Raw genomic sequence first — 10,758 nt, forward strand, 5'->3', positions numbered from 1 at the left:
TGTGTACCAGACACCCTGGGAGGGTTGGAAAGATCTGCCACCCACACTGGGCAAGTGCCCTAAGTACACTCAGCCTCCCACAGTGCAGCCTCACAGGCCAGTGCTGAGAAAGCAGAGCGATAAATGCCTCAGTGACCTCAGGATCGGATCGGTGGTGTTGGGCGCGCAAACAGGAAGCTGCACCAGAGCCAGTTCTGGTCAGATGGGCACTGAAAGCCTCACTCACACAGTCACTGGAACCCGTGAGAAAGCCCCTTCGATGCAGAGAGTGGGCAGAAGCCTAGGGACACCCACAAACAGAAATGGGTACCTGCAAGCGGGAGAGAGGTAGAGCGCCAACACATTCCTGACCACAAAATGCTGTCAGTGCAAACAACACGGGTCTCGTCTTAAAGGGAATAAGAGAGTTTATTTTGGAGCCATTTTGAGCAAGGATGGCCCAGGAACATAGATTTAGGTTACTTACTCCAAATGACATGTTCTAAGGTGAAAGAAGTTTCATGAAGTTTTTAGAGTTTTACAGAACAAAGAAAGTCATACATCAAGCCAGGTATAAAATACATTGATGGGTACACCAGAGAGGCAGGTACAGAGAGATGGGGGAAGCTTTGCTATAGGCCCAAAATGCTATCTTGAGCTTTGGGGTTAGTGGAAGCTAGTGGTGTGCTAAGTTAATAGATTCCAAAAGAAAAAAAAAAGAACAAAAAAATTATCTATTAATCACAAGTTATTAGTTCTTGACAACGAGGGGGCAAGGAATGACTGTTCCAGTGGACTGAAACAAACTCAAGATTGGCAATTAGCATCTGGACCTGCAACCTTCCAGTTTTTCCTTACTGAAATTCTAATCAGTCTCTGCAGACAGTTGATTTTCAGGATGTTTGTTCACAATGCCTATATAGTGTATATATGCCCAGCACTGGTCCCCATCTGTGTACCAACATGGACTGGATCACCGTAGGTCCTCAGGGGTTGCCATCAAAGCCACATCGATAAGCCTAAGGAACTGGTAGGCTGGGGTCTGGAGTCTGATGCCACAATAGTACCCACCAAGCTCCAAGGAGGTAGTGAGTGAGTCAAAGAACAGTGACACCATTATAATCTTCTCCCCGACCCCAACCCCAGAGCTGATTTGTATGCTGGTGCCTGAGGTGTGTCCCCAGAGACAAACTCCAGGAGGAGAGAAGAGAGGGGGAAGCAGGTCTCTGATGGAATCAGCAAATGATAAAATGTCCCACTTGGAAGACACCTTCAAGGCCAGCGAGTCTAAAGGCCTCATTTGCATATTAGAAAAGTGACAGAGGAGACTTACAAAAGAGGAACAAAGCGAGAGATAAAAGAAGTAAGAAATTCAAAACAGAATGAGGGAAGAGGAACGTCCACTCACCACTCAAAAGACAATACTCAGGATAGATGGTGGGAAGGAAGTCACCTGTAACCCAGGGTCAGCCCTGAAAAGATGGAGGAGTCTGTCATTGTCAGACACTGTCTTAAGGACATGGGTGCTTGAAAGGGCTTTTTTTGTAGAGAGAAAAAGGAGAACCAGTGGAATGATGGGCGCTAAGCAGGGACCAGACTGGACATCCTGGATCTTTAGTCAAACATCTCAATTTTCCTATAATATAAACCTCATAGCTGAAACTCAGGGCCAAAATAAGACTAGTATTACCTATTCTGATCATCGCCATACATTCTGAGTTCTATCAGGCTAAAAAAAAAAAGAAACATCTTAATCATTTTTCACATTTTTCTTTGGAATTTGGGATACAGAGCAAAGGGGGGAGCTTTGCTAAGGACTACTCCCAAAGCAGTCACCAAGGTCTACCCCTGGCCACCTCATACCGCTGTGGCTTGGAGCTTCAGGCTTCCCTCTCCAGTCAGTCCACAAGTGTGTCAGTAGATCTGCCTGAGGGGCCAGCAGACATAGCCCTCCTCCACAGGGCTGCTGCCAAGGGCTGTGAGGTATTTCTGAGAACTGGGAGCTAGGTACACAGCTGGCCTTCTACAAAGGTGGTTCACTACTGGGGCACTGCCTTCCCCTCATTTTCCTTTTTGTTTAATGAACACATCTTCCTTTTTCTCTAATTAGGTGGAACAAACAACTTGAACCAGAATTTTTATTTCCCAGAAAAGCGCCCGCCTGGACACAGTAAATATGTCATTAATCATCATTCCGAGGCGGAGGACCACACTGAGCTTGGGAGGAGGCAAAGCAGTCAGAGGGCCTAATTAGAGTGAGGCCTCCCTGCTCCTCTCCCACCCCCCTTCTCAGAGCCCCACTCCCCACCACCAAGTCCAGAGCCCTCAGTTGGAGGAGTTCTTGGCCTAGTCAAACTTATGTAAATGTCCCTTGTTAGCACCTCAGAAAAGGAAAGGAAAGGACACAAGAAGAACAATACTCACCCACCCTATCCCCTCCTCTTCCCTCCTGCCTCCCCCCATTCTACCCGGAGGTCTTATTTTCATCCAGGAAATTGTTCTTATTATCGCTTAGCTATTTATAGAGGTGGTGAGGTCTGCTGAGCAGCCCCAAGCCAATGTGGTAATAGGGTGCCGGCTGCTGCTCCCTCCACACACTGGCTTTGGTTTGGGGCTAAATTATACTCCCTTTAGCCCTATTCTGAGGCCTCCAGTTGGGCCCCTAGCCCAAAGGCTGACCTACAGACTGTGGGCTACTAAAACTGGCCAATTGAACTGCTGGAACAGGCCATATCTCTCTCACCAGTGCCTCTACACAGTTAGGACCAACACCCCTCCTGACAGGATAGAAAATACTAGAAGGCTTCAAGCCACAGCACCTAAACCTGGCCAGTTTTACAATTGCAGGAGGAAGTGCAGGGCTGCACATCTGCTCTCTCTTGATCTAGAATGTTATAGCCTGGCTTGACCTATAGTAGGAACTACTTTTCCAGAGGCTGATACTATGTTCTACTCATTCCAGAGGCCACATGCTTGGCCTCAAATTTAAAAGAGCCATGCTGAGCTGAGGGCCTAGACGATGGGTTCTGGCAGCCTATGAGCTGCTGTCAACTAGCTCAGTAATTGGTTTTTGTGGGACTTGGTCACTGTGTAGCCACCTGTAAGGCTCAGGTCAGGTAACCATCAAAGAGTCCGTCCTCAGGGGAACCTACTCTTAAGTGTGAGTCCCAGCTCTGCCCACCAAGTTCCCTCTGAGCTCAGCGTCCACTTGCGAAATGATTCTTCACTGCAACAATTCTGAGAATGAGACACAAAGCCATTGTTATCTTATGAGAGCCTTTCAGTAAGTAGAATCATCCATTCCCTGGCTCCAGTCCAGGTAAAACAAGACTTCATCTGGCACCCTTTCCCTATAGAATGTCAACTTCCTTCCGGTGGGGGGGGGGGAAGCCTTTGAGTCTGAAGAGACTCCAGTCGCACCTGCGGTGGTCCTTTGCCTACACTCCATCCCCTATGTGTGCCTAAGTCAGTGGACTCCAAACTGATGGAGAACTGTCTGCAAAGAGACAGAAAGAAGAGTGCCAGGGGAAGGGACTGGGGTGGGACTGCAGGTTGCAGGGAACAGCCATAGTGAAAGAACTAGTTAGAGAATAGCACTAGAATCCAGGAAGGAAAAGCAAAGACTTGTGGCTTATGTGCAGGCATAGCACAATGCTCATCACAACTTAAAGCATGGATGGGGAAGCTAGGTGGTGGTGGCACATGGCTTTAAATCAAGCACTTGAGAGGCAGAGGTAGACGGATGTCTGTGAGTTCAAGGCCAGCTTGCTATAGAGAGCAAGATTCTAGAGCTATACAGCGAAACCCTGTCTCAAAAAAACCAAAGGGGGTTGCAGGGAGAACATTGTTGGGGTTATAGGGACAGACTATCAAGTCTGAAGTCACCAAGCTGCCAACCCAGCTGTGTGGCTTCAATGGAGTAGAGGCCTTCTGTGTCTCTTCTAGCTCCTGGAAGCTCCCAGTGTTCCTATCTCTGTGATCATTACTACATAGGCTCCCTAAGACTCTCTGATTGTCTCCTTTTCAGGAAAGGATGTGTTCTAAACCCAGAAGGGTCTCACCTGCAAATGAATCTATTCTAAGATTGGGGTAGACACAAATATGGCGGGGAGGCGCAACCCTTTGCAGAAATGCTACTTTTACCACTACCTTAAGCATGAATCTGGAAAGGTTTCACTGTCTTGATGAGCATTGCCTGTGACAGAAAGAAAGCACTGGCATCGCCCATGCTGTGGAGTGGAGTGGTGTGGTGGGAGCTTTAATGAGATCAGGAGGTACAATGATTCTCGGGAAGGTACAAAGGCTTACTAGGCAAACAATCAAAGGTGGGTACACATATGTCACCCTTCCACAGATTCATTCCTTCTGTCTGCTGCAACCCCTCCCCTTGCTTGCTGCAGATCCTGAGAGTTGCCCGCACCAGGGGCAGAACAAACAGATGCTGGTTAAGTTTTAAAGGGGACCTACCCAGGATCTGGCTTCCATTAAACTAATAGAGGTTTCTGCTGAGCTTTTGGCTTGCAGGTCCAGGCTGTTTCCACAACCGTGGCAATCTCTCTAGTTCCTTTTCCCTTCTGCCATCCACCATACAGCCAGGCAAGGGCTCTAAGGGAACTGCCCAGTTCTATGTGGAGACTGGAGGCCTAGGGCCCTGAGCCAACCCTACCGATGCTCGCCATCCACAGCTCTCTCTTCTCTGAGCTGTGGTCTCAGGCTATTTCCGCTTAGTGACACTGGCCTTCTCTTCCTTCACCATCTCTCTCCAGACCCTGCTTCGAGATGGCAAACGTGAGAGCATTGTCAGCACCCTCTTCATCTCCCCAGGAGATGTGGAAAATGGACAGAGTATTGTGTGCCGAGCCACCAACAAAGCCATCCCCGGAGGAAAGGAGACCTCTGTCACCATAGACATCCAGCGTGAGTACCAACTGACCCTCTCTGGCCTGGCCATGCCCAAGGTTGGAAATAGCCCATGTGGGTGCATATGCATGTGTATATGCAGATTCATGTAACCTGTGCATGTGCACAGAGACCAGAAGAGGTTGTTGGATATCTTCCTCGATCAACTTTGCCTATTCTCTTGAGGCAACCTCTCTCCCTGAGCCTGAGTCATATGTTTTCATTGCTAGGCTAAAAGCCATTAAGCACAACTGTAAATGTAATTTTATTTGCCTGGGTGATTGTTATCTCCAAGGCTTACTGCCTCAGTCTGCTAACCTAGGCCTAGTCCTGGAAGCTTCTAGGCTCTGTACAATCTTATCTAAGCCTAGAATGTTTTCAGCCTCTGAGACTTACTGCTGAATAAGCTCACCCTTTCTAGTTCTTTCTGACTGGCTGATTCAACTCAGTTGTTCTGGATCAAAATCTTCTCCCAGCTGACTGATTGAATCAGACTTCACTCCCAAATTCTCCTGAATCACTCTGCTTGGCCTCAAACTAACTCTAGCAATCTGTTCTAATCTTCTGCCTCCTTATTCTCTGGCTTGTTCAATCTTCACCTGTGTCCAGCTTGTTTTCTCTCTCCAACCTGTCTCTGTACAACTGTCCCAGTAAAGCTGCCTCCTTCGTCTCTGGTGCTCTCTTTTAAGTAACTTTTCTTTCTTCCCATGAGTGGTAGGCACATGCTATTCGGTCAAATCTTTCTCTGACTCATCACTTTGTCTGCCACTCAATTAGACATTCCATTCAAACATGGGTGCTTCCTTTTTACAAACTAACTTTACCTTCATTGTTTGGGATTGAAAGGTGAATATTAAGGGCATATCTGTATTCCAGCCAGAGGGATTAAGGGTGTGTGCTAAAAGTTGAGCATAACTAGAAACAGGTTTTTCTTCTGTAAATAACACAATCTCCGGGTTCATGGTGTGATGAAATATCCTGCAAACTGCAGCAGTTCTCCTGTCTATGTCCTCCTTGACGCTGGAGTTGTGGTTGTACACAGGATGCCATCCTGGTGAGTGGGAGCTACAATTCAAAATCCCATCCTCATGTCCACACAGCAAGTGCTTTTAACTACGAAGCCATCTCTCCAGGTCCATAAAGCTGATGAATTTAAAAACTTTCTAACAGCCCTGGCTCATTAAGGGCTTCTGGGTTCTGTGTTCTACACAGGTCTTCAGGGCTAACGGGTCCATAGGAACTGTGTCTTGAGATTCTCAGAGCCTGTTTTGACAGTTAGAGGACAGAAGCTTCCTCTGAGCAGATCCTAAGTGACACCCTTTAAAATGTAGAGGGAAGAAGAGATGTTTGCTGAGTATTGGGAGAGGTCCAAACACTCTTGCAAACAACAGCTCTCCTCCCCTCTCCTCTCCTCTCCTCTCCTCTCCTCTCCTCTCCTCTCCTCTCCTCTCCTTCCCTCCCCTTCCCTCTTCTCCTCCCCTCCACTCTCCTCCCCTCCACTCTCCTCCCCTCTCCTCTCCTTCCCTCCCCTTCCCTCTTCTCCTCCCCTCCACTCTCCTCCCCTCTCCTCTCCTTTCCTCTCCTCTCCTCTCCTCCCTTCCCCTCTTCTCCTCCCATTGTATTGCCATTTGCTGTTAACAAACCCCTGCTCCATGCCAAGCTTGTTCCCTCTAGACCTCACTCAGTGAGAGTGAGAGCAGCAGTATCCTTACCAAGCCTAGGGCTGGGGAGATAAAAAGAGACTGGAGAGCCAGACCATGGTGGCACACACCTTTAATCCCAGCACTCGGGAGGCAGAAGCAGGAGGATCTCTATGAGTCTGAGGCCAGCCTGGTCTACAGAGTGAGTTCTAGGACAGCCATATCTACAGAGAGAAACCCTGTCTCAAAAACAAACCAAACAAAAGACTGGAGAGAAGTACCTTGGGTAATGCTCCCTCATCCTGGACAATGGTCCTTCATCCGGGGCAATGGTCCTCCACCCCAGCTGGGATCCCACCCTGGGTCTTAGCACCATCCAGCAGGCAGATGTGCCTAGAGAAAAGCCCAACTTTGGAAAGCAGGTAAGATGCTAGTTCTTTACGTGGTTCAACATTCAAAACGGATGCATTGCCATGAACTGGGTGGCTCCAGACTCACTTCACTCTGATAATTCAAATCTCTGGTCTGCTTTGCTGATGATATCCAAGATCTCTTCCTATTCTAGAAGCAATCAAAGCTGAGAGCTTTCTCTCAAACACAAGCCAAATCTGGGGGAGAGGAGGATGGAAGACAATAAGTGTCTAAGTCCCTTGCTTCCTGGCTGCCATTTGTGACTGTGGCACTCCTGTCTTCCTGCCTCCCAGCCCCACTTAGGCAGGAGGCTATGACAGCTACAGAGTCCCACATAAACAAAGCTGGTTCCCCAAGATGGAAGCCAGGACCTTGGCAGAGAAAGATGGAGGAGAAAGAACATCTCTGCCCCAGACTGATATCCATTGCCCCAAGAGAACTTAGGGATAAGAATGCCATCATGACAGGATCCCACATACACTCAAATACATACTCCCTCCAGATGCACTCCACACAGAGGGCTGTTTGACCGGCTATGTGGTTAACAGGGCTGCACCTGAAAGGACCCAGGTATGAGGCTAGCTTGAGGCTTAGACCCAGGCTTCAGGTTTCCCCTCTGGGATCCTTCCAAGGTAGTACAGAATAGTGGTTGTGGCCCAACATTCTCTCTAGTTTGAATTCTGACTTTGTCAGTTACTGGTTGGCCTCATTAGTGAATTGGTTTGGGCCATAGTTTCCTCATCAATACATGAAAGGGATTGCGTGTACCTCTTAAGGTCACAGTTAGAATTAAATGACATCATTCATGTCTACACCTAAGACCATGCATGACATATTTTGATTAAAGTATATGTATGTTGTGATTGAAATTCACTGTGGCAGGTGTGTGGTGACCCTTCCCCAGATGTCATCACAGCTGTATCCATTTGATCCAACGCTCCATCTCCCCTAGCTGGGAGGTGTGTTTATGTATACCTAACATACAAAGTCCAACCCTTCTCCATGCCTTCCTCCTCTCCCCTCCTCTCCTTCCTCCTCATCCTCCTCTTCCTCCTCTTCCTTTTTTCTCAAATTCACTTGCTCATTCAGTAAGCTTTCAGCTGTTTGCAGTGGACACCACAGGCTAGATTAGAGCCGCCTTTGCAAACCTGCTCATTTTCTCAGTCAACCACGAAGCCTCCAAACTCAGCAAAAGCGCATTTGTTGTTTGTTTCCCTTGGTCTTTATATGTTACCCAACGGAAGACAAAGCCCCCAGATTGAGTAATGGGAGAGAAAGCACAATCCCCACACACACACACACACACAAAGCCTCAGCACATCTGGACTCTGTGTCCAGCTGCCAAGTTTCAACTGGATGTACTATAAAATCACTGAGTCATGAAGTTTCTCTCTGCACCCTCCACACTTCCCCTGAAAATGCACATGTGCACACACACACACACACACACACACACAGGTTGCTGATGAAAACACTAACAGACTCTCAGCTGCAACATCTGTTCCATGTGATCTCAGTTCCACCCTCCTGCAAGTTATGCATCCGACATCTCAAGTGGGATTAAAATCATGTTTAATAGTTGGGTATGACATAAACTATTTATACCTCTGGAACTTGGCAGACTTCTAGAAACTCACATCCTGAGGAGAGGAATGGAAACAGAGATGTGGTATCCCTGAGCCTGGGGATAGAGATGCAAGTGAAACTGATGCAGTGGACCCCTCTGCATCTATTCTCCTTAAGCTCTAGGGACCAAGGGTGTTACAAGGAAAGAAGACGCTGATAACAGGGTGTATAGGGCATCCAGGAAATGGAGACCCGAGAAGGGTCCCCCAGTAGGTACGTGTTCCACCTTCTTGCTTCCCAAGGAATCATCCCTTCATAAAGAAGACCAGGAAAAGGATGAGCCTTTGGAAATTTCTCCCTGTGCTCGGTAATGGGAATTTTGAACCGACACCATCATATCAAGCATGAGTCGGACTGAGATCTCCTCTCACCCATCAGGACTGGATTTTACAATGTGAGGCTAGCAATGCACAGGGGTCCCAAAGGCAATTAACAAACTCCTCTGGACAAATTCCGTTACCAGAAGGGATGCTCAGCTTGGCCAGTCTGCCCTGCACAGGACAGTGAGATTCCTAAGTCAGCCTGTCCTCAGAAGCTGTGGAGAGTTGCTGTGAGTCTAAGAAGTGAGAAGAGAGTCCTGGTGATCCCTTGCTACAGAGACCTTAGTAAGCCCCTGAATCTCGCTTTGCAAACCGAAACTGACGTGGATGAAATCCCTACCTGTATCACTCAGTTTCCTATCATTGTAGCAAAAAATCTGATACAGAAAAACAAACAAACAAAAAAAAAAAGTTTATTTCAGTCCACAATTTGAGATGATCCATTTCATGATCTGGTGGCCCCACTATTTTGGCTGTGGTAAGAGGGCACCTCATGGCAGGAGTGTGTGGTCAAGGAAGTGCCTCCCCAAGGGCCAGGGAACAAGGAATAAGGAAGAGACTGGGGTCTCACAAGCCCTACAAGACTTCTATTAGACTTCCCACTGCCCCCACCCACCTCAGAGTTTCCAATTCCCCACCAATAGCATGTCTCTGAAGACCAAGTCATTAACCCGTGACCCTGGGGGTGGGAGGGTGCTGAAGTTCCACAGTATAGCATCACAATGTTCCTTCCCTGTAACCCCAAATAAAAAGATGCACAGGCCAGCTGCTCCTGTGCCAGACAAGCCACCTGTTTGCAGTCTCCCTTCTGGAAGTAGGAGGCAAGGTAGGGAGAACAGGCACGGGTGGCCACCTGCCGCTCAGAAGTGGGGTTCTTTGCTGGCATCTGCAGATAGCAACTGCAGCTCAGCCCTGTGCCCACATCCAGCACCCAACCTGAGCAGCAGCTCACAGACAGAATCTGGGAGACAGAGGTTCCAACCCCCAAACTCAGTCCACAGCTTAGGTATGGTTCTCAGGGCCCTCCTATAGTCTTGAGCCAGGAGCTCAGAACATGAGGATAGAGTCACCCCCTGGGGTGCCCCCACACATGTATTCCCCACAGCCTCTGAGAAACTGGCTATTCACTGCATTTGCTGAGACGGATTCCACAGAAAATCCGTGTGAACTTCTGGTACCTGGCCACTCATTGCCAGGCACTAGTTCAGGAGATGAAGCCCCAAGTGCTACTGAGGCCATGAGAACTTAGTTCCTCTGACTCATCCATGAACTACACTCTAGCCAGGCTTCCAGATCCAGCTGAGGAAAAGCTCACCCTCCCTTCCTCTGCACTTTGGGTACCAAGATGCCTGGAAGGGCTGGGACCAGGCTTGGGAGCTACAGGGAGTACACTGTCAGGATGAGCCAACCTCTGGGGAAAGTGTGAGGCTGACTACCCGAGAAGGGAAAAGCCACCAGACCAACAGGCTGCTCCCTGGGCCTAGGTCTACTTCTCTGCATCTCTGCAGACCTTCAGTTCTGCTAGTCCCATCCTTCAGTTCTCCCCATGTCTCTGTCCCTCTGTCTCTCTCTATTGCTCTCTCACTCTGTATCTCTGTCTCTCCATCTCTGTCTCCCATCCCCATTTTCCTGTGTTCTTTGTTTCATGTGTTCTTTCTCTCCGGTGCCTTATTATTTTCTACGTGTTAGGTCTCCCTGGCTTCCCTGCATTCCGTATAGTATCTTGGTCTGGGTGTGTCTGTACACAGTCTCATCTCACTCTTTATCCCGCTCCCTACCCCCATCTCTAGGTTTCTTCTTTTCTTACCCTTCTGCAAGCTTCGGTGGATATATCTGTGTGCCTTTCTACCTCTCTGCCTCTCTCTCTCTCTCTCTCTCTCTCT

At 48.4% G+C, this 10,758-nt stretch overlaps 1 protein-coding gene across 5 annotated transcripts in view; it reads left to right on the plus strand.

Moving 5' to 3' along the window:
- Kirrel3 (kirre like nephrin family adhesion molecule 3) overlaps positions 1-10,758 on the plus strand; it is a 553,650-nt gene that overhangs the window by 513,118 nt on the left and 29,774 nt on the right. For all 5 annotated transcript variants that reach the window (XM_031344058.1, XM_031344060.1, XM_031344059.1 and 2 more), the window contains exon 6: positions 4,746-4,896. In XM_031344058.1, coding sequence (XP_031199918.1) covers positions 4,746-4,896 — 151 coding nt within the window. The remainder of the gene's footprint in view (positions 1-4,745; positions 4,897-10,758) is intronic.

Source organism: Mastomys coucha, unplaced genomic scaffold (genome assembly GCF_008632895.1).
Source record: "Mastomys coucha isolate ucsf_1 unplaced genomic scaffold, UCSF_Mcou_1 pScaffold23, whole genome shotgun sequence".
In the NCBI taxonomy this organism is placed as follows: domain Eukaryota; kingdom Metazoa; phylum Chordata; class Mammalia; order Rodentia; family Muridae; genus Mastomys; species Mastomys coucha.